This window comes from Trichosurus vulpecula, chromosome 9 (assembly GCF_011100635.1).
Source record: "Trichosurus vulpecula isolate mTriVul1 chromosome 9, mTriVul1.pri, whole genome shotgun sequence".
Taxonomy (NCBI): domain Eukaryota; kingdom Metazoa; phylum Chordata; class Mammalia; order Diprotodontia; family Phalangeridae; genus Trichosurus; species Trichosurus vulpecula.
In genome coordinates this window covers 121,689,901-121,714,359 of record NC_050581.1, presented here as the reverse complement: position 1 = coordinate 121,714,359, position 24,459 = coordinate 121,689,901, and the positions used below count along the sequence as shown (strand labels likewise).

The 24,459-nt window shown below is 40.4% G+C and overlaps 1 protein-coding gene across 1 annotated transcript in view; it reads right to left on the bottom strand.

Annotated features, from left to right (window-relative positions):
• Window positions 1–24,459, bottom strand: part of DOCK3 (dedicator of cytokinesis 3) — a 450,567-nt gene that overhangs the window by 27,066 nt on the left and 399,042 nt on the right. The window contains exons 41-46 of the mRNA XM_036739628.1: window positions 9,028–9,169; window positions 7,754–7,920; window positions 7,462–7,548; window positions 6,633–6,812; window positions 5,110–5,193; window positions 4,797–4,913 (exon numbers count right to left, since the gene is read on the bottom strand). Coding sequence (XP_036595523.1) covers window positions 4,797–4,913; window positions 5,110–5,193; window positions 6,633–6,812; window positions 7,462–7,548; window positions 7,754–7,920; window positions 9,028–9,169 — 777 coding nt within the window. The remainder of the gene's footprint in view (window positions 1–4,796; window positions 4,914–5,109; window positions 5,194–6,632; window positions 6,813–7,461; window positions 7,549–7,753; window positions 7,921–9,027; window positions 9,170–24,459) is intronic.

The following is a 24,459-nucleotide window of genomic DNA, read 5'->3' as shown; positions in this document are numbered from 1 at the left end:
TCCCATTTCCCTTAACTCTTCTTCCCAGCTGTGTATCTTCTTCACGTTTAGCAAGCATTGCTTCATTAAAATCATTGATAAACTATCTGAGCAGCACAGGGCCAAGAACAAATCCCTGAAGTACTACTACACAGGAGATCTCCCTCCAAACTGATAGTGGTATTCTTTGGGTCCAGCCATTCAACCATTTCTGAATTCTTCATACTGTATTTCTTGTCCTTGCTGTATATGCTACATGTGTCATCATCTTTTCTGTCATGATAGTACAGGAGACTTTGTCAAATGCTTTGTGGACAAGCCTCTTAAAGTACTTTGGCTGTGTTCCACATAGATGTCCTGGGAAGACAGCCGACCTTATTGTTTATGTTAAAGGCAGCAAATAGCTGCCTTTCTTCCTTCAGAAGGATTTTGTAAGAAGACTTCTGGCCAACATTGCTACCTGAACAGTCAGGTTGCCCAACTCCCACGTATCCATTCTAACAAAAACCTCAAATTTCTGCCGGACCACATAATATTCAAGGAATCCAATTAGACGCTATAGGAAATGATTTCTTTTATCCCTGGAACTGCACAAAAAGTCAGTCAGAAGCCCAGTAGGAAAGGGGGCCATCAACAAAGATAATGACAGTGTAAGCAGAGAAACCAGTAGCTTCCCTCTACAAGTAATGACTAGAAGTAAGACAGAAACATATATAGCCTATAAAGCTCTGTGCCTAGAGGCAGCAAGGAGAGAGAGAGAGAGCTTCCTGGGAAAGCTCCAGGGTAGGGGAACTTGGAAGTCACCAAGAGTGGCTGGATTGCCTGGATATTTTGGCATCTCTGCAATTATTGCAGAGACTCAAAGGAAAAAAATAAATTTCCTTTCCTTTTCTTTTTTCCAAATATATTTATTTATTTTAGTTTTAACATTCATTTCCACAAGATTTTGAGTTCTAAATTTTCTCCCCATCTCTCCCCTCTCCCCACTCCATGAAAAAAAATAAATTTTCTACAAGGACTACATGAATGCTTAGAAGAAATGAAGAAGGAAAAAATGAAATAAAAGCTCTGGAGGAAAGAATTGGAAGGAGAACAAATGGTTTTGAAGGAAAAGTGATAAACCTTAGCCAAATTATAGATACCTAACCTCTTACCCAATTAACAGATTCCCTGAAAAGTAGAATAGATCAAACAGAAATCAATGACTCTGTGAACAGACAGCAAGAAACAGTAGAAGAAAATAAAAAGACTTTTTAAAAAGAAGAGAATGTAAGATATCTGATTTGAAAAAAAAATTGACCTGGAAAACAGATCAGAGGAGATAATTTAAAAATCACTGGACTCCCTGAAAACCACAAGGTTAAAAAAAGCCTGGATACCATATTTTAAGAAATCATAAATGAAACCTGCTCAGACCTAACAGAACCAGAAGGAAAAAGTAAAGATAGAAAGAACCCAGATCACTTCCTGAAAGAAAGCCCAAAAGGAAATTCACAGGAATGCCATAGCCAAAATCTGGAGCTTCTGTGCCAAAGGAAAAATACTGTAAGCATCTAGAAAGAAGCACTTCAGATATGAATGAACCACAGTTAGGATCACAGAAGTCCTTGCAGCCTCTGCTCTAAATTAGAGGAGATCTTGAAATACTATACCATTCCACAAGGCAAAAAAAGATTGGCATATAACCAAGAAGAATTTAATCTGCAAAACTGAGCATACTCTTACAGGGAAAAATGGATCTTTAATGAAATAGAAGACTTTTAAGTATTTGTGATAAAAAGACCAAGGCCAAGTAGGAATTTTGGAATATAAACACAAGAGTCAAGAGAGACCTAGAAAGGTAAATTTACTTGAGCAACTGGAAGGGGCTCTATGATGATGTAATGATCCCATTCTAATAGGGGGAGAAGAAACAAGTGTTACTTCAGAGACTTAATATCTTGAAAGGGAAATGAGCAAATTAAACAAGAAAAACAAAGGACCTAGGGGTAGATTAATTGTTTTCAGGGAAAGGTGAAAGAGAAGGAAAGCTAAAAGAAATATCATGGTATAGAATGGAGGAAGGAGGGGTAAAACATGCTCTATTTCATAACTGGGGTGTATAAGAAGAAGAATATGCAAATATGGAGGAAGAGGTGATAGGAGGGGGCAGACAAACCTCATTCTCATCTGAAATGGACAAAGGATGGTCGAACATATACACTCATTGGGTTTAGAAATACATCAGAATCAGCAGGGAAACAAGCAGAGATGGAGGGTTAAGAGGGAGGTAATATCAGGGAGTGAAGAAAAAGAAGGGAATCCCTAATTACTGCTTCCTGTCTCTTTATCATTTGACCATTCCTCATTGGTAGCACTCGACGGCCCCTGTGAATCCTTGTCATAAGAAGCTGATTTTCTCCCAAGATGGAATATTCTCTCCCTCTATTGAAAGAGCTGCATTCTTATCACTTCGCTCCAAAATGTCCAGTAGTCTTTCCTGCCTTTATTCTTTGTGTCACATTCTTCCACTTTCAAACCTCTTAACACAGGCAGTGTGGTGGAAAGATCATTTGATTTGAAGTCAGAGGATTTGAGTTTGAATTCTGATATTGTTCTTTACTGTATGTGTGACCTTGACTAAGTCACTAAATCTTTCTTGGCCTTAGCTAATCTGTAGGATGAAGGAGCTAGACTAGATGATTTCTCTGGACCCCTTCTAGCTCAAAATCAGCAATGCCGATTTACCTCTGATTCTTCACATCCCTTTCCTTCCATTTCTTCCTTGAAGCTTTCTCCTCTCATTCTTTCAAGGAATCTCTCGTTCTACCTTATTGCCTATAGAAAAGAAGTATGTTCTTCACATCTTTCATCTTCTCTTCTAGGATGGAAACTGACCTACACATTCTTCAGAGATACGCGCTGCTTGGTGCTGGAAGAGACATAAGTGTGGCACACTCTCTGAAGGTCACTGTGAAATTCCCCTTAGCCTCCACACTTATTGAAGTCAGGTGTTTGATTCTGTTTTCTTTCTGTTAGGTTTCGGTTCACGGCTATGGAAAATGATGGGTCATACCTGTTTGCTGTACTGAGGGGTCAGTTATCAGGAACTCCAGATTGAGATTCAATTTATTTGGGATGGACCTTCCAATCCTATCTACTCAGCTGCCTTTAATTGTCAGTATATTTTTTTCCTTACATTCCAATGCAAAAGAAGCAAAAAAAAAGAAGAAGCAAAACTAACCCAAGGACTAGAAGACAGGGGTATATGATAAATATTTGCTGAATTGAATTTAATCTAATTATCTATCTAGGCAAAGAGTTTCAGAGAATTATTTTCTTGTGCCCCATCCCTCATTGTCTGCTACTTAAAGTGGGCTTCTAGAATAATATCTGCTCAGCTGCTTGACCTCTTCTCCATGCAGAAATGAATAACTGGTTTCTATAGAAGTTGAAATGCTAGAGTGGTGTGTGTGTGTGTGTGTGTGTGTGTGTGTGTGTGTGTGTGTGTGTGTGTAGGGTCTATGGGTGTAGCTTGTGCTGGGAGACAGGGGTGCGTGATGTCTTAGAATATTGTTCTAGAATCTTAGATTCTGCAGGATTGCATCCATACTTGGGGTGACATTTTTGCTGATCACCATCAAACACCCTGCAGCATGAAATGACCAAGTGTTCTATGAAATGCTATTTTTTTGTTACCGGCCTTTGGGTTACATGATGAAAACTACTTCACCAACTCCTCTACTTACCTCTTTGAGGAGAACATGGGAGCCACCCTTCCACTTAACTGCAACTTCCTTCTATCTTTGGATTTCATTTATTGTGAAAATGTCAGTATTAATACAGTGAAACTTCTCCAGTAGAAACTTGATTCACTGTCACTGGAGCTCATATTTAGAGTGCCGCTCAGTGGTTTCAGTCGTGTCCAGCTCTCTGTGACCCTCTGTGACCCCATAAAGATGCTGGAGTGGTTTGCCATTCCCTTCTCCATCTCATTTTACTCATGAGGAAACTCAGGCAAATAGGGTTAAGTGACTTGCCCAAGGTCACTAGTAAGTGTCTGAGGCTGGATTTGAACTCAGATCTTCCTTACTCCAGGTCTGGAGCTCTATCCATTGAGCCACCTAGCTGCTCCATATTTAGAGTACCAACAATGAAATGGATGTTTCTAGATGGTCTGAAAACTGTGTGACTATCAGCACACTTTCTGCAGCCTTGATTTACCATCACTAGTCAAAATGAAAGGAAGCTGCACAGGACTGAGCACCATTTCCATTTTTTCTTTGTCTCATGAGTTGCTGTGGCCAAATAATTCACGAGCCTCTCTACATTCTCTCTATGCTGACCCTCAGACAGCAGACATGGTCAGTTGGTGGGACAATGCTAGAACCCTTTCTAGTCCAGTAGAGCTTATTCTCTACAGGTGTTGCCTTTGAGAATTCAAGTTACTGCCACACTACAATGAGGGATCAAAGTAGGACTTCCATGGCGGTTCTGATTAATGCAAAAAGAGTCTTCACTTGAGTGCCAGGTGGAAGAGGTCCTGACATCAGCTGGTGACTGTATAAGCCAAATCATCAAACGGCATGCCCAATCAAGGCACCCATTTTTGCAAAGGCAGAACCCACTTATTGATAACCGCCAATCACTTATTTTTCTTTCTTATCCTTTTCTTTCAGTGTTCCCTCTCATTTTCACTGTCTGTTGTATATCTATTATAGGATACACATTCATGAGGAGAAGAGTTTTTCATCATCCTTTCTCTCTGAATTCGATGGGACTGGTTTTGACCATGCATTTGAATTTCTCAAGACAACTGAATTAAGGGATTAGCTTACATGGTAGAGACTGGCCCGCATCATCTGGAATTGATCAATCAGCTTCTTATGCAGAGGGCGCATTTCTGGATGAACAAATTTCTCATGAACTGCTAGGCCCACTCCAAGGACATGGACCTGTTTCAAACACGATGAAAAAAATTAGTGAACCATTCTGGGGAATGGGGGAGCCTTCCTCCAAAAGCATGCAGTGATCATATACCTTCCCAACTTCCCAGTTAGATTATGTTACTTAGCACTGGCCTAATGCAACTATTTGTGACTGAATCAGCTGGGTTCTAGCCATCCTTACTAGTGAAATGCTGAGAGGTACCTGTTCCTGCATGAGCTCTTTGAGTTGTGTGATTTTCTCTGCATCCCCTGGGTGCTTGGTAATATAATCTTTATCGAAGAAAGCCTGCAGGGGGTGGGAGAGACAGTAGTCAGTGACAACATCCAACAGGAAGAATCCCCCTCCCACCTTCTCTCCCCCCATCCCCCACTCAATTCTGGGTCAAAGAGTTTTAACTGGCAAGGTTTCTGGAAACATTAAGTCAATCAATAAAAGGACACTCCAAGCTTCAGTCTAGCCTTATAGTCTCCAGGGAAACATAGAGTAGTGTGTACTCTCCAGTCAACCTTTGCCAGAAAACACAATTGGAAAGACAGTTAAGATACTTGACAGAAACACTTATCAGAGAGTCCCAGCCTACAGTGATTTTCCTTTTTGGCTTAGGAGCTCTAAGCTCTGAGGCTTCTTCTCCCTATTTAACCCCCCTACACATGGTGGGGTTATTTCTAGAGTCTTGGCCAAGAAGGAGTAGAAGTGCTCTTCTGAGCCTGTCAGGGCTGCTCCTCTGTCAGTCTGAGTGATCACTGTTTAATAGCCCTAGGCATCATACGGCAGGCCCTGCTAGCCTTTGGAAGGCATAGCAAAGACTGGAAACCATACGCTGGCCTCCCACACAAACAGGGCAACAGACTACTACTGAGCTGGCTCTACTTCCCATGTGCCTCCTGGAGGCCATTTAACATTCTTCCATGACTAAATAGTTTGCCAAGCTGTCAAAGAGGAGTGAAAAAAAAAAAGAAAACAATCTACCCTGAGGAATGAAAGTCCTTTCCTATGATCTGCTCTGCAGGCCACAACAAACAAAGAAGAAGGGGGCAGATATATAGGGGAAGGTCAGCATTTAAGGGCCACAGCCTCACTGGGCAGCTTCGCAGCTCTCTTTGACTATCTTGGGGTATCTTTGACAATCCGGCAAAGGTCAGTTCCTAGGTGTCTGAGGCAGAGAAACAACTAGCCAAGAAGTGACTTAGTTAAAACTATTTGTGTTCTGTTGAATAACGGTTGAACTGAATATCCAGCAAAGATGCTACCTCAGGGGCTACACTTTGACTAGTAAGGCCTTTCCTGATGCCACCCCACCCCTCTCACCGCCAGTGGTTACCGTCTTCCTTTTGATATTGTCCTGTATTTACTTTGATTTGACTTTGTACATATTTATATGAGTACAGTTTGTTTTCTCTGACAGAATGTAAATTCCTTGATGGCAGGAACTGTTTTATTCTTGTATTTCTATCCTCAGCACCTAGTTTAGTAACCTAGTTACTAGTAGGTTACTAGTAGGTTAACCTAGTTACAGTAGGTTGGTTACTAGGTACTATACTAGTAAGTCCAATAAATGATTGTTGATTAATTAATAGGAAGACTAAGCTGGATTGCTAGTGTGATGTCATGAAAATAATTTTTTACTTTTTTCTTGAATCTTCCTGGATTTGATGCCTCTGGCATAATTGACCACCGTCATTCACAAGAGCTTTGGGGAGAACTGATGTCTACAGACTGCTCACCTCCTGGTATCGGGCAATGCCGCCATTAACGGCAGCATCTATGACTCCGTTCAGGCACATGCTGAGCAGGTTAATATTAACATGCATTTGCTTGTGCTGGTACTGGCTGATCAGCGTCCGAAGCTCCTGGTTCTTGTTCTCAACAACCTGTATGGCATTTTCCAAAGGGCTCACTTCAACCTAGAGAGCACACAGAACATGGCTTCATCCTACTGACATTTTATAGACCCCAGACCCGAGAACCACAAGGAACCTTATAGGTTATCTGGAACAACCCCCTGCCCCCTGCAAGGATTCTCTCTTTCTAAAAGCCTTGCTGGGTGGTCATCCACCCCAAGCTTGGACACTTAATGTGGGCAGCTCATTACCTCTCAGGCAGCCCATTCCATTTTCGGAAAGTTATTCAGAGCTTTACTGAACTAAAAGAAGCATTTCTTTAGCTGTTCCCAGTGTCATAGAGGAAAAGTCATATGTTACTTAAGTCTAAATGGGGTGGCCACACTTGCCTTTATAGCGGTAATTTTGGCAAAACTTGCATTTAAGCCTCAACTCTGGAATTATTTTTGGCATTTAACATCCTCAAATACTAAATGCTTTTCCCTTTCAATTTGTAGGAACTTGCAAATAAGCCTTTTTTAAATGAAAACTTAACATGAGCAAACACATCAATTCACCATCGCTGTTTTATGTAAGTGAATTTATCCTCTCATATGGTCCCCAGTGCCTTATCCCCAAATATATTTGTTTAATACAAAAACAAGCTAGAAGCAATGCTTGGGATGACGCTGCATCACCTAACGAAGCCCAACCACAAGCAGCTGTCATTTACCAGCTCTCTTCTCTCCACTTCAAACCATCGAGAGATTCCAGGTAAACTGTGGGTCAAGGTCAGAGTGGTACGCTCAATCCACAGACTCTGCAGAGGACAGAGGAAGGAAGGACAGTGGCAGTGAGGCAGATAGAGTACACTCTGTTCTCAATCAAATGAAATTCACGTGTTTTTAATAGCCTTTCACCAAGGAATCTGAGGACTATAAACTTCTTAAAAATCTGGGGATTGTCTCCAGTGATCTACCGGATACATCCTCCAAATTTCTGACCTCGTTCTTGACCTTTCCTACCTTGAATTCATTGTCCTTGTCCTTTGGACCTTTATGGAAAGGTCTGTCATACCGGAACTTCTTAACATTGTTGACACGATAAAAGCTTTTGATTCGATCAGGTACTCGATCCATCTGAAGGACATCCACATAATCTGGAATTGGTGTCACTGCATAGATCTGCAAATCTGAGAAGGGCAAAGTTCAAGGAAACATAGACTTTCCAGAGACCAACTTTTGACTGTCACCATTGAAAGAAGAAAGACTCAGGGATATTCAGCCTGGGCTGCTTCTTTTTGTCACGACAAAAGGTACGAAGGCAAAGGGGCATATTTCCTTTGCTCTTCATCTTCTCTCCTCAGGGCTCCTGGGTCCTTAGCTATGTGTAGAAAAGCCTAAAGCATGGCAAGAAACAATGAGCTCTGCCCAAAGCTCCTATGTTTTTGGGAACTTTGATATGATGGACTAGGCCTAGGGCCATGCCCACCCAAGTTAATAATGATGGCATACTTTCCAGGTTAATTTGAGAAGGAAGAGTGAAAATGGAGAGAATGTAGATACATGCATCATGGAGGAGAGGAAACAGAGAATAGGCCTTCTTTTCAATTGTTGATAAAGTGTTTTTACTGGCAAGCAACCTTAAAGCAAAATACTGTTTGGAGTCCTTGCTGGTAAAATACCAGATGGGAGGCCACTTGCCCTGCCTTCTCTGGAAAAAACCTGCCACAATTTTATCAACTGCCATCTGGCTCTCTCCACAGAGGCTGCTAAGCAGTGTTACTGTGTCTGCTGCATGTTCATTCATACTGAAGATTTTCACCATAGGGACAGAACCCCACCACTACCAATCTGCCTTGGAAAAGGATGGTAAAGAAATCCTCACAAACAGGAGTGGGAGGAGAATAATTTGTTGGAGAATACGCTGGTTGGATTCATGCAAAGTGCTCCCTCCTGGCCAACTGGGTGGATAACTTACAAATACACAGTGTGTATGAAATGAGTGACTGGTCAGTCATGAAGGTGAAAGCCAAGCAGCATGGGCCAAGTTTCTTTGCCCTAGCCATGCAATGATCATCCTTTTCCTCTGATGCTGAGCAGCTATCCGACGATAAGGTAGTGCCAACATCTCTTCAGCTTGGGAAGAGAATGGTGTCGAATGGGAAGTTCAATAATATAGGTACGCTGGCTGAAAACTTGTGTGAGATCACCAAAATTAGATAGCAGATAGAGAGAACTAAGCCCCGGTCTCCCAGGAACTAACAGCAACATTTTACTCCCTTAGGTTCAAAGGATACATTGGGCGTCACATTGCAAGATGGAGTCATCTGGGTGGTTGGGGTGCTGCATGGCGATTGCATGGGGGAACTCACTCAGCATCCTCTGTTGAAAGGCCTCCAACCTCTCGTAGTCATGGCCCCGACAGACGTACTCCTTATTCTATAAAAAAACATACAGCAATAAGTCCCTTTGCTTCTCTGAAATGTTTCCTTTCATCTTGAAACCTTTCATTAGCAGAGAACTCCTTTGTAAATGGATCAGTATCTCACACAATTCCCACACTAAACCTCACAGATCTAGAGTTAAAAGGGATCAAAGAGACCATCTAGTTCAATGCCATCATTTTACAGGCCCGCAGAGATCGCATGGCTTGCTGAAGGTTACATAGGTACCAGGCGGCGGATGTAGGACTGAGGCTGGGCTGTCTGGCTACGAATCCAGTGGTTCTTTCACTACACAATGCCTCTTGTCACATACATACTATTATACTTCAGTCACAGTGGACTAATTGCCATTTCCTGAATGCATTCTAGGAAAAGTTAGGTGGTGCAGGGCATGGAACACTGGGCTCGAATCAGGAAGACTCATTTTCATGAGTTCAAATCGAGCCTCAGACACTTGCTGGCTGTGTGACCTTGGACAAGTCACTTAACCTTGTTTGCCTCAGTTTCCTCATCTGTAAAATGAGCCGGAGAAGGAAATGGCAAACCACTCCAGTATCGTTGCCAAGAAAATTCCAAATGGGGTCACAGAGAGTTGGATATGACTGAACAATTACGACACCAACATGTTCTATGCCTTTCTGCCTCCATGATTTTGTTCATGTCATTCTCTGTGTCTGGGATGCTCTTCTCCCTAGCTCTTTTCTCCCACTAACCAAGGCTCCATTCATATGCCATCTTCTCTATGAAGCTTTTCTTGATCCTCCCATCAGGACTTGGTTTCTTCTTCTGAGCTCTTCCAACTCTGACCTATCCAAGCCCACATTTCCCAGTACTTCGCACTTCTCCTCTATACTTATTACAATCTGCTCTTTATGATTTTTTTTGTTTTATTTCCTCTATCATACTACAAGCTTCTTGAAGACATTGCTGTGCTTTATCCATCTCTTTTCCCCCTCAGTGCTGGGCATAGAACATAGGGCACTTAACAAATGAATAACTTAAAGAACAAACCATCACTGTTTTAATAAATGCTTCTTTTGGCATTGCATCCTATCAAGTGGCCCTGGCTTGCAGGCAGGGTTTCTTGTTCGTTTTGGAAGATGAGCTAAGAACTGAGAGGCCTCTTTCTCCTTGTGGTACTTAGGGTTATAGGAAAATGGTTAAGTAGGGATCTCTTTGGAGCCAAGGAATGTGCTTCCAAGATCATGTCATAACAATGAGAGATTCACAGAATCTAAGAGCTGGAAGGGAGCCGGGGTGGGGGGGGGTGTCATCCAGTTCAACCTGTAGTTATACAGAAATCTCTTTTGACAACATCTCTGACAAGTGGTCATCCAGGCTTCCCTTGAAGATCTCTAGTAATAGGGAGTTTATTATCTTCTTAGGTAGTCCAATCACCTTTTGGAAATTTTTCGTCACATGAAGCAGAAATCTATATTTCCAACTTCTATTGATTACTCCTGGATCTGCCTCCTTAGTCCCAGTAAAAGAAGTCGAATTTCTTTTCTACATGAAAAGTTTTCTGAAACTGTTATATCCCTTAGGAGAGATATTAAGAATTTTCTATTATTCTTCAGGCTATACACTCCCATATCCCTTTAAGCAACCAATGTGTGGCACAATATCTAGCCTATTCCAAATTGGTTGCCCTACTTTGGATGTGCTCCAATTTGTCAATGTTTTTCCTAAAATGTGGTGAGGTAGCTTAACAATCTCTTAGTATGCCATTACGTCTAGGAGTCTCCCCAAGACAGAAGAGATCCTGCTAAGGTAGGTACCAACCAGATACTAATCCAGGATCTTGCAAATATTTTACAGAAGACATCTCCCAAATCAGTCATTTAGGTGATGTCCTCTTGGGATACTCTTAACCTTGTCAGGACATAGAATTTCCAAATATTTGTCATTTTTCACTCCAAGTAAGGGATGAACATTGAAAAGCCTGGTCTAGATGATTAAAAGGTTAGAATGGGATAAGAAAGAAGGGGAAAAATGAGGAGGTCAGGGAGAAAAGCAGCCTCAATTTATCATTGGAACATGTGAACAGCAAATTTCATAAGGCTCTTGCTAGATGAACAGACTGCCTCTCTGATCCCTTCAGGAACTGGAAGCTAAGGAAGTCATACAGAGTCAATCCTTTCATAGTCGTTCACATCACAGATGTATTCTAATCCCTTAGTGGGCACTCTTTAATGATGCTTAACAAGATAAGCTGGAATTCCCTCCCACGCCCCTCTTCAAAGGAAAGATGGTTTCTCTGTTTCTAGATGAACAGATAAGTATCTTCATAAAGATAAGGGAGGAAGATAGTTTGTAGGAACCAAACTGGTGGTGCTAAAATAATAGGCTGTGTCCATTCCTGGTGATGGTGATGGTGATGGACCAATGCAGGATCCATGGATTATGAGAAGCAGGAGGGCACATTTCCTAACCTTGGAACCATCAGTCACACCTCCACACTCTAGAGAGCACCAGTGCCTTGCAGGCAGACAAATCTAAGCAAGTGCTGCTGTTTGCACTGCAGAAAGTATGTTCTCAGTGTGACATATTTCCTATGCTGTAACATCAATGCTAGAAACTGGTGAAATGGAAGGTACACAGTGTGATGAGACCAAGGAGAGATGTATATGCACTATACAAAATCCCTAGCTTTCACTTGGTTTGGAGAAGGTCTGATTGGAGCCTGAATCTTCTGACATCATTTGCTGAGAGAATCGGAGGCATCTTCATCATGTATGGATTGTCTCAAATCATATCTGCATATCCTCATTTAAAAAAATAATTCACGGAGAGTGGTTTATAGATGGACATAACCCAGATTCTGCCCTGGGGTCTGCACTGCACAAAATTAAACAAGCCCTGAAAAATGGATTTGTCACACTTATGTGAGCCTGAGTGGTGTGGAAGCCAGGCTGGGCTATGAGAAAAGACGACATCAGAGCCTTGAGATGGCCAATAAACTGAAATTTCTGGGTAAAATTTGGTTTCTAGTGTGTAAGTTGTGGTGTTAAACATGGAGAAATAAGTGCTGACTAAGCACATTTGCAAAAATAATAAGCAAAAATCCCATGATGAAAGCTGAGATAAAGGACTAATCTATTTTGTTGGGATTTCTGGGTAAGCTTCTTGTTTGAAATCCATCTTCACTTAATCTTCCTTTTCATTGGTCTACATCTCCATTGTTATGTGATCTATTCTGATATTTATGCTAAATCGACCATTTCAGAAATTTTTATACATGATGGTCATTAGAGTGAAAAGGGGAGAAAAAAAATAAAAGGGGCATCTAGGTGGTGCAGTGAGTAGAGCACTGGCCCTGGAGTCAGGAGGACCTGAGTTCAAATCCAGCCTCAGATGCTTGACACATGTACTAGCTGTGTGACCTTGGGCAAGTCACTTAACCCCAATTGCCCTGCCTTCCCTCCTCAAAAAAGAAAAAAAATTAAAAAAGGGGAGGTTAAGTTTCGAGGAGGTCGCTTTATTAATTCCTGCCTGCTCTGCTATTAGGAACAAGCTATGGAATATAATTAGAGCATTACTAGGAATTACAATTAGGTATGATGTGCTGGTTGTCACTGTCAACAGCACCAATAGCCATGCTAACTCTACTGCTAGTTAGCCAACCAGGAAATGTTTGTCACACTGTCTTTTTGAAATGTACCAAGAATTATTGCTAACAAAAGACCAGCTTCACTGTGGGTCCAGAAGCTCTTCTTTCTTTTATAACCAATACTCTTTTGCTCATTGACTAAAAATATTCCCCTAAAATGTAACCCCAAAATACAAATTCCTAGGTGAGATAATTCCTCGTTGAACCTCTCAGTCATGGGGAATCTCCCCATCACTCTGGATAGAGAGCTTGATCTGAAAGAGGAAAGCTTGAACTTGAAGTCAGTGGTATTAGTTCTGTGCTTCAGGTATAGCTTTCATGCCAATGTGACTTTGTGACAATGTGCCTCTGAGAACCTGTTCCTGCTGTCTGCCTTGTTTGAGAAGTACTAGGCTGTCTCCTGGACAAGTGGTCTTCAAACTTATTTGATCACTCACAGGAATGTGCTGGAGCCAGCTCTGAATGGCATTGTTAAATTTTCAGTGTGAGAATTTGCCTATCAGAAATCAGCATTCACTACAGGTTGGGGCTTTATTTACTGTTTTGTTGATTATCTAGACTTAAGAAAGTATTAATAATGCAGATTGCACCTATAAGTGTATGTATATACTTTTTTCTTTTCCAGACAGTCTGGTCGTTAAACATTTACCAACACAGCCATGGTTATACCCCTTAATCAATAAAATATTTTTGAGTATGTACCTCCAATACATGTATATTTATTTCTAAATTATATATATGTACTACTATTAGGTATATTATAAAACATTCACAAAATAGGAATTAAAAATGAATAGACTATTTTAAGATTTATTTTAATTAGTAACAATACAAAATTTCTATCACTAAAATTTACATACACACATATTTAGTAAGAGCTATGTGAATGAATTGTTGTTGTTCAGTTGTTTTGGTTGTGTCTAACTCTCCACGACCCCATGTGGGGTTTCTTTGGCAGAGATACAGGAGGAATTTGCCATTTCCTTCTCCAGTTCATTTTACAGATGATGAAACTGAGGCAAACAGGGTTAAGTGACCTACCCAGGGTCACACAGCTAGTAAGAGTGTGAGGCCAGATTTGAACTCAGGAGGATGAGTCTTCCTGACTCCAGGCCCCATACTCTATGCATTATAGTGCCACCTAGCTGCCCCATGTGATTGAATAGGGCCAGGACTTGGGATTTCGTTGGTACAGGAAGATCTTAGGTAAGAAAACTCTCTCTACCAATGCAGGCTAGTATTTTTGGGGAGCGGCAATATCACCTTGGAGAGTCAGGAGGTTGACTTGCCCGGTTTCACCACAGACAAGAGGTATCAGAAACAGGTTTTCCTGGTTTCAAAGCCACTTTTTTATCCATGATATGATGCTGTCTCCATGACCATTTGTAACTGAATATGCTTCATTATCTTGGAAATTCGTGATTAACACTTTATGACCCAGTGATCTGAAAGCCTATCAATTTATTTTGATACTTAATTTTAGTGCTTAAAAACCACTTTACAAAGTTGTGCATATGCCAATGGAAGACATATAGAATTAGCCATGCTTGCTAAATTACCATACTTGTTTTTTCATTCCCCTAGGAGCCCTCTGCCCCCACAAAGGTTTTTGCTGAAATTTGGCTAGTGGACTTCCATTTTCCCTGATGTAAATCGGTTGTTCTTATAAACCAATAGAAAGGTATTGCATTTTTATCTTTATAAAAAAGAGTTCAAAACATGTTGGCAATCTCTTAATTTGTAATATCTTTAAAATAGGTTACAAAATTCTGTTTCCAAATTTTAAAAACATGTGACAGATCTCTTTTAAAGGTAGCTTTGTAGAATGGGGCAAGAACATTGGGCTGGGAGTCAGGAGGATCTGGGCTCAAATTCTGTCTTTGATAATTACTTTGTGACCTGAGGCAAGTCACTTAACCTCTCTGACCCTCAGTAAAATGATGGCCTCTGACCAGATGGTCTCAATAGTCTCTTCATAACTCTAAATTTATGTTCTTATGATAAAAAGTTTATAGGTGACACATTTACACGTTTTGTGGCAATGAAAGCTTAGTTTTTAGTGTTGCTAATTTTGATGGCTTACTACCATCATTAGGTGATATTTCAAGGCCATTACTAAGAATGAGGTTTATCAATTGTAATAGTGGATGTTGCTCCATATTTCAAGTAATCTTGGTAATTTCAAAAATCTTTGGCCGATTTCTTGTTAGCTTTGATTAGACTGTCCATGTTTGTAGTTCACACCATGACTGCTGTGTTAGCAAGTAGGCTAAGTGTCACCTCGGTTATTTTCTTGTTATTTGTTTATGCTTACATTACTGGTGATTTTTTTTTGCAGGAATATTTTAAAATCCCTTGTCCATTTTGTGAAAGCTAATTTAGCTAAAACAAGATAATGCAATCCTTAAACCTACTTAACTAGACACATATATGTGTTGTACCTTATTGCAAAATGCTGAAAGTTAATCAACTGAGAGTACCACTCTCAATCCTTCCATGTTATGGAATTCTTGCTCTTACATTGGGAGACCTCACATAATTTACATGACCATCTGACATACAGATCAAGTGAGGTGCCAGGATAAATATTTATATTAAATATTAGCAAAGTTTAATTTATTTTCAAGATAAAATAAATATAAAGAGAAGCTATAATCTTATCTTCCCACATCTCAATGGATTGTCTTGCACATCCCCACTTTGGAGACCACTATCTTTGACCATATAAATTATCCAAAATAATAAGAATAAAGCTACCATACACAAATAACAAGAACAAAGCCACCAAACACAAATCACCATACACAGATGGTGCTGAATAGAAAAGATGGGCTATCAAATTGCTGCTGTCAGCATCATTAGTTAAGTTTTCTTTTATATTCTAACTCAGTCTTCTAAGAGAAGGTGAAGAAAACTATGTTACTGTAGAAGACTAAGGCTGGACAAAATAAACAGTCCAAACTGAAACCTACTATAGCTCAGTCTCGCTGGCTCCTAACAAGGCCAATTCCATTGATTTGTTGTGTTCTTTGCACCTGAAAGTCTCAGAGGGTACAGATTCTGTCTTTTGTGATGGGTTGTATAGTACTTCTCAGTGCCCAAGAAACACACATTTCTGGAGATCCTAGACAAATGACTTTAAGACTTGGAAGGTTTTCCAGTTTTGGATGTCGGGTTATTCCCATGTACTTACTTGTTGATTTAAAACCTGCTTCCTAGGATTTCGGTTAATTTGGTGACATAACAACCTTTTAAAATTCCTGATAGCGACTGAAAAGTGTGAAATATTAAAGCCACAGAGCATGAGAACAGCCAGCCCAGTGGAGATGGCCCCGCATGACTTTCAGGCATTCTGATGCCTTCTAAGCAAATGCCTAGCAGAATTTAAATAGAGAACAAGGCTCAATAAAACGCGTTTTGATAAAATCAATGAGAAATACTTTAAGTTCTAATGAGACTCTGTAATCACTCACCCGGAGAAAGAAAGGGAACTTTCTTCCATAGAAACCAACTCTGAAGAACTCTGGCTCCAGACGTTGCTGCTCCATGATGTTATCATAGTAGGTGGCTTCCATTTTCTGTGAATGGAAAAATTAATGAGCTTTATATATACTTAAACTGTCAGTCTCCAAGTCTGGGTGTACAACCAGTTTTTACACCATAAAATCCTTGGTATTTTTTGGAAGGAAGTACATCAGCCATAGCTCATACAGAATAATAGTTCACATTTCTATAGTATTTTTACACAAGGGCTTTTCTCTTTGAGGATTGGTATTAGGTAGTAGAATATAGGTCAGCCATAGTCTTAGATGAAGTCATTCTTATCTCTCTTGGGCCTTGACTGCTCACAACTCAGCCCATAAGGAGAAAAGAACAGTACCAGGGAACAGAAACAGAAATTATTTGAAAGCTATATAGTTCGAAGTGACTTTCTATATAAAAATCCAGATTTGGACTCCTTTTCTCACATATGTAAACCTTTATCCTACTGTAGCTCTCACTTGGGCTGGTAGTGACTGAGAAGCATTGCCTTTCTCATTTTTGACATATCTAAGCTCCTTGGTCTTCAAGTCCATAGACTCCCTCTGGCTGTCACTGCCTGATGGTGGGGACCAGAACAGCTCAGCTGCCAGCCTGATATATAATTTATATCTAGTCTTGGGGGAAGACTGTTTTTAATCTTAAAAGGCTGATTTATATACCATGATGCATACTATTTCTGTTCACCAAGGTAGTGAGAGAGGTGATCCAATCTCAGATGTCCTAATTTCAGGCACAGGAAAACCAATCCCAGCTATGTTGGAGGACAACACATGCCACTGAATTATCCAAGTTTTCTAGGTTAAATACAAATTCATTATTTAAACTAAATCCAGACCCTGGAATTTCCCTTATAGAAAGGACCAAAGGGCCTGATGCTAACCTTGAAAGACAGACAGACCTATAAACTGCTGATTCTTTTCTTAGCTACTGCTGGCCTACATTTGGAAGCCCCTTCGAAGAAGTGAATAATTTACTTCAACTTCAGAAAGTGTAATTTTGTTGTTGGTTACTCCTTCCATTCATTTAGATTGTAACCCCTCAGGTGACCTAGTAGACAGTCTTCATGAGTTGTTTTAGCCAAAAAATTTGTCACCCTACAGAAAGCCTGGTGCTCTCTCTGAGTCCTTGGCTGAATCCAAACCTGAAGACTTTCCTGATTGGCTGACCCTGACCTTCCACAGCCTGCAAGTCATAGCCTTCACGAATCCAGGGTCACCTCCATGCCACAATGAGGAAATGGAGTAGAACTCTAGTATAGAAAACAGACAAATAAACTGTGCCTCTGGACTCAAGCAACAGGTTTAGGATGCCTGAGTAGAAGAAAAGTTAGCTGAGTGGGCAGGACACAGCTCTTTGGGTATGCTAAAGATGTTGCCTGAGATTTGCTGATAATTTAATGGGATACCAGAATCCAAGACTCACGCTAACAATTAGAAAACAATTCATCCACCACAGGTCTCTAAATCCATGGAAAATTACTCATATCGCCTAAAGGGTAACAAAACACTTTGGACTCCAAAGATAGGAGAAAAGTTCAGGGCATCTGAAAATTCATTTTGAAATTTGAATTTTGAAATTTGAAAATATCATTTCCAAGTTTAAAACAAAGTTTTATTGATGATTCTTTTTACATAGTCATTTTTTCATAGTCTTCACTGTAGTAACCCACCCTGCACCTAGTAAACTGTCCCTTTTAAGAAAGAAGTACAGTGAAGCAAACCCAGTTAGCACCATGGCCACATTTGACAGCATATACAATAGACCAAGCCTGTAGACCCTTACTCTGCACTGAGATCGGGGAGAGGTCAGGCGGCCTAGTATGGAGTTCAGAGCACTGTATGTGGAGTAAGAGAACCAGAGTTCAAAGGCTTGCTCGGTCATTTATTAGCTGTGTCACCTTGGGAACTTGTCTACCCTCTCTGAGTCTGTTGCCTTCTCTATAAAAGGAGGGGATTGGATCTGGCGGCCTCTAAGGCCCCTTCTGGCTGCAAAGTCCAGAACTGAACAGAATACTTCACATGACCCTGGCAGAGAAGAGGAGGGCTGGTGCCTTCCTTGTTCTGGATGCTGTTTTCCTTAGTGCTACTTAAGGTCATGTTGTTGGTTGTATCTGTCACTACTAAATCAAATTCAACTTGTAGTCTACTAAAACCTCCAAATCTTTTTCAGACAAACTTCTATATGTCATATGTGTATCTTCATATTTTGCATGTGAATACAAACAACCAGCTTTACAAGTAGGAGAATTCATATTTATCTCTATTGAATTTCATCTTATTAAATTTAGTCCAACATGCTGGGCAAGATCTTTTTGGATCCTGATTCTGTCATCTAGCGTGGTTGCTGTCTCTCTTAATTTTGTGTTATCTGCAAATTGGAAATGGACACTCCTGATGCATTGATCCAAGTCTTTGGAAGAACTGTTAAACAACATTGGGTCAAGCATAGATCCCTGAGGTGCTCCACCGGAGACCTTCTCCAAAGCTGACGTTGAACCATATATGAGTGGCTACTCTTCATATCCAGCGGCCTTCTTAATTCCTATCGTCTAGCCCATGTCTCTACATTTTTGCCGCAAGAGGTTAAGGGACTTTGACAAATGTTTTTGTTAAAGTCTAGGTAAACTCTCTCTACAGAATCACCCAGACCCCTTGGGTCTAGTAACCCTACCAAAAAGGGAAATGAGGTTTGTATGGTACGAGCTGGTAGAATGTCTGAAGCGCTGAATCTGGGGTTAATAGCACCTGAGTTTGAAGGTCACCTCACTTCCCAGCTTCGTGACCCTGAGGATTCAGTTAACTAATACATGTTCTGGTTACCTCATTTGTAAAATAGGAGTCATGATAACATCTACCTTACAGAGGAGTTGTGAAGATCAAATTAGATTATGGAGGCAAACTTTGTAAACCTCAAAGTGCTACAGAAATGTGAGCTATTCTTAATATTGATGGTGTTGATAAAGTAATGCTGAATCTTGTGATCATCGCTTGCTTTTCTAGAAGTAATCAACCATACTTTTCTTTGGTAGGGGAGAGAAAGGATCGAAATCAATCCTGATCTACAGGTAGAGGCTCTACATTTTTTCTTGTATTTTTCCAAAATCGGGACGTTTGTTCTTGTGTGGTCTTGGAGCACCTCTCCCGATCTAAAAGATCACTGTCGGGTAATCACAGCTGCCAGTTCTCAGAGTACTGTAGGATATAATTCATCTGGCCTGATGACTTGAACTGACTAAGGGTAACCAGGCACTCTCTTATCATCTCCCTACTTATCTTGGGGTGCAGTGGATAGAGTGCTGGGCCTGGAGTCAGGAAGACCTGAGTTCCCATTCAACCTCAGACACAAACTAACTGTGTGACCCTGGGTAAATCATTTCCTCACCTGTAAAGTGAGCTGGAGAAAGGAATAGCAAACCACTTCAGTATCTTTGCCAAGAAAACCCCAAATAGGGTCACGAAGTATCAGACAGGACTGACAAACACTTAAACAGCGTCTATCTTGGGTTTTAACTCCCTATTGCCCATTTTTTCTCTCCTTTCTTATCTAAAGATTATTGTTCTTGGCAGAGAAGACAGAACTAAATCAAAAGTTAATTACTCTTGTTTCCTTTCTGTTATCCCTTATCACAGTCTATCCATCTATCCATTCACCCTGACCAGCTGTCCTAATCTTCTCTGATTCCCATTTTCTATGTGTCTTTTAAATACATTTTCAAAGTGGTAGATTGGGATCAGAATTGGGCCTGTGATTTTACTGGCGTAGGGAGCTCCCAGGGAGAAACTTCCTTCTGCTGATGAGGGTTGGTCCTTATATTTGACAAGTGTATGAACAAAAATGATAAAGATGATGATGATTTTCTTCATGGTGTGAATCTGTGACTTCACTGGTACAAGGTACCTCTTAGTGAGGGTACCCCTTCTACCAACATAGATCAGAGGCTGCTCTGCAATTTAATAATCTTAGAGAGATATTCCAGGCACTGAGGGGTGAGGTCCAGGGTCACACAGGCAGGATGTGACAGAACTTGAATCTGGGTTTTCTTGACTTTGGAGCCAGCCCTCTATGCACTCTGCCATAGTATCTCTTAATAATAATAATAACATTAAATGATAACAATAGATTGCTAATTGACTTAAAGCAGATTCTGGACCTAGATTCTTGGACGTCAAATCCAAATTTGTCTCTTTCCATTATAACACACAGCTTCTCAAATTTCTTTTCCTGAAAATGGCCACCTGAAGAAGGTATTCTTAAGGGTCCCCTTCATATGAAGTAATGCTACATACCTCTTACATGGAATCATTCCAGTCCAGTCCTGTCCATGCTGTTCTCTCCCTTGTCTGAAGTTCTGTTGGGCAGTTCTACTGGACTGGAAGTCTACTGGACTACTTATAGCCTCCAGACTTGGAGTCTGTATTGCAACTTGGCTTTTAGTTGCATACTACCTTGTGTTGCTGGCTCTCATTTTTTCATGTGTAATAATCTTATCTCTGCTTCTCTGCTCTATTTCTCATAGCCTGTGATAGCATGGGGCTAGGTCCATAGAAAATGCTCACTAAAAGAGCATTGAGGCTATTTGACTGGAAAATCACTTTTCTAAAGTAAAACTGCCCTGGACTGTGGTAGTTTTCCAGAAGCCTGTGTTTGTGGTCTAGAGGAGGGGAAGATATATCTTATCTACTTACCCGGATCCAGCTAAGGCTCTGGTAATCATAGAGACTTTCATACTGACATGCAAGCTCCCGGCACAGTGGAATCCCAAATTCCCAGCTCTGTAACATAAACAGGAAGATGGACTCAGGACCACGGAGAATCATATCAAGAAGACTAGGAAGACAGCGTGACAACTTATGTTTCACAGATAATTGACTCCAAACCTAAATGCAAAGTGCTAAGTGCCCCTTTTTCAAGATTAACATTTAAGTTACAGATGTCTATCCCCTGATATGGGCCATGTATCACCAAGTAGAAAATCAAGGCCTATGATGTGTTTCATTGACTTCTCCAGATCTCATGAGTTATCCTCTGGGAAAAAGAGAAGCACAAAATGAGGCTTTCTGAAAACTCCGACTTCAGGAGCCTTGTGGGAATGCCAAATACTACAAAGAAGAGGCAGGCACTGGGGCTGCATGTTGCTATGGTAACAAGACCATGGAAAGTAGCACACTTGGCTCATGTGTTGAGCTTCAGTAAGTGGTGCTTGGTTCTATTTCTACCCTTCTTATGGGAGCCTGGGTTCCTTCTTTCTTAGCATTGGAGTACACCTGGAAATTTTCCCTCAGTCTTCTCTTTCTCATACTATTTGTAATTGCATCAAGGAGAAGGAAAGCATTGAGCCCTTCATTTGGGGTTAAGTTCCCCACAAATCCATCACATTTCCTATCCTTTGAAGAAATGTATGCCCTATAGATAAAAATTGCTCAGCTAGTTAGAGAAGACATAAATACACCAAAATCAGTTACAAATGCCCCCAGACTCATTGACCCAACAAATCTTATACATTCATGCATGACAGATTAGTGGGCTTTTCCATTGTCAAATCAATGGTTTCCAATACGGAGTATCCCTTAGTTTCCTCTCAAGCTAGAAGTTGTGTTTCCAGACAGTGGCAAACACTGGGAGGCCAACCACAAGAACGATTATGTAAGGTTGGCTAAATAGTCAGAATATCCTACAAACATCCCGGTCTCCTGCCAAGATCATTTTTATTGAGGACTCCTCACTTACATGATGTGTGAATGATACTTTTCATTAGATATGAACGGCTTCTCTGCCTGAAGAGTTTAAATAGTAAAGAAGTCAGATGCTTTATTCTTACCATTGTTATCATTCTATTTTGTTGTCTAAAGGGCATTTAAACTCTAATTTCAAGGCCTGACCCTAATTCAGAGGTCCTCAGAAAGATTTGCAATGTAGCTGAAAGAGTTATAAAGGTAGCCTGGCAGGAACCAGAGTTATGGAGGGAGATCTCAGTGCTGGGGTTAAGCTATTAGCCATGGAGCTCTGACCTAGGTTACTCTACTAGCTGCTGTCACGTGCAGGCCAAAGAAAAGAGGGTGCTGAATGCCAGCCATACGATGCTCTTCCACATGGACTCTTCCTTCCTTCCTGGCGACTTTTCAGTCAAGAGGCAGAAGAAGCTCTTCTAAAACTCATTAACTACAATCTGATTATTTCCGCTAGGTCTGTTGGTAGTCTTTAAAACTATGCCTATAAAGGACATAAGTGATGTTTTCATCACAAAGAAGGCAAGGCATACAGAAGAGAATACAGAAAAGATTATCCGGCAGATGAATGGCTGGTTAAGAAAATGGAATCCAAGAATGAGATTTAGATTTCTGACTTAAAATATAGGAATGATAGGCTCTAGGTAGGGATGGAATATACATAACAAAGGCTGGTAAGAATGTATTTGCCTGTTGTCTCACAAATTTCATCAAAGGAGCTTTAAACTGAAAAGGATGGGGAAGGGAGAAAAATGCCTACATATATTCATGAAGATATATATATATATATGTATATATATGTATGTATATGTGTGTATACATACACACACATACACACATATATCATAAAGAGAAACTATAACATAGAAAGAAGAATAATTATTTAGATACCCCGAAGCTCACAGGAGACAGAATCCAAGAAAGGAACCAGTAGTAAAACTCATGGCCTCAGATGCTTATGCACAAATATAGGAAATTTAGGCAACAAACAAAATGAATTAGCTGCCCTAACACAATGTGGTAAATTTGACTTTAATAAGTTTCACTGAGAAAAGAGAGACTCATCATGAGAATGAGGCTCTGGATGGGTGTACTTTATTCAAAAGAAACAGGATAATAAAAGTGGCCTGGGTGGGGGGAGGCATAGCATATTAGGAAGGTGAAGAAATGTGAAGAAATTCAGGAAGCTAAGGGGGAAAGCATGGTGGAGACCATTTGGACTGAGATCAACTTTCTCTTGGTTCTGCTCACTTCACTCTTCATTATTTCACGCAAATCTATCACTGTTTTTCATCAAGCTTATCATTTCTTACAGTACAGTAGTATTTCATCACAATCATATACCCCACATAGTTTGTTCAGCCATTCGCCAGTTGACTGACATCCCTGCAATCTCCAGTTCTTTGCCACCACAAAGAGAGCTGCTACAAACATTTTAGAACATAGAGGTTCTTTTCCTTTTTTCCCTAATCATCTTAGGAAACAGACCTAGTAGTGGTATTGCTGGGTCAAAGGGTATGGGCAGTTTAATAACTCTTTGGGAATAATTCCAGATTGCTCTCCAAAATGGTTGGATTAGTTCACAGTTCCACCAACACTGAATTAGTGTAGCATTGTTTTCCAGAACAACTTTGAGTGACTAAGTCATTTTGACTACTATAAATACCCAAATTAACTACAAAGGACATATGAAGGAAAATGCTATCTGCATCCAGAGAAAGGAATGACAAAGAGAAGTATGTATAGAATGGTTTTATCTGTATACACATATTTGTTTCTAATGGTAGCCATGGTGGGGGAGAGGGAAGGAAAAAAGGGCAAAAAAGGAAAGTTACATGATAACTTCATTATGTATTTCAAAAGAATAGCAAGTTCAACATGATAGATTTGGGGTTTCACGTACAATCATCTTTTTTTTCTATTCTACTATGCAATGAAAATGCTTGTTTTTATTTCTTAAGTTCAGAATAAAAAAAAAGATCAAGGGAAGGACAAACAAAAATGGTATTTTCATCCAAGAGTGTTACAGACCACCTGAACAGGAAGTGGAACTAGATGAGAAATCTGGGAAATAAACGGAGCATAAATCTGAGACAGAACCATGATATAGTAGTGATGAGAAGCCTCAACAATCAAGTTATATTCTGAATTATTTCTCTGCCAAAAGCAGAGCAGCTAATAATTTTTATAACTTTGTAGGATCACTGATGTTATCTAGTCCAATACCCTCATTTCACAGTTGAAGAAACTGAGGCTCGGAGGAGTTTGCCTTAAGTAACTTTCCTTAATCATAATGTCATTTTTCGAAAAGTACAAGAACCAATAAGGATGAATTCTATTCTGGAATTGATATTCACCAATGGGGAGGAACTAATTGCTGGAGTGGAAGTGATAAAGACCTGGGTG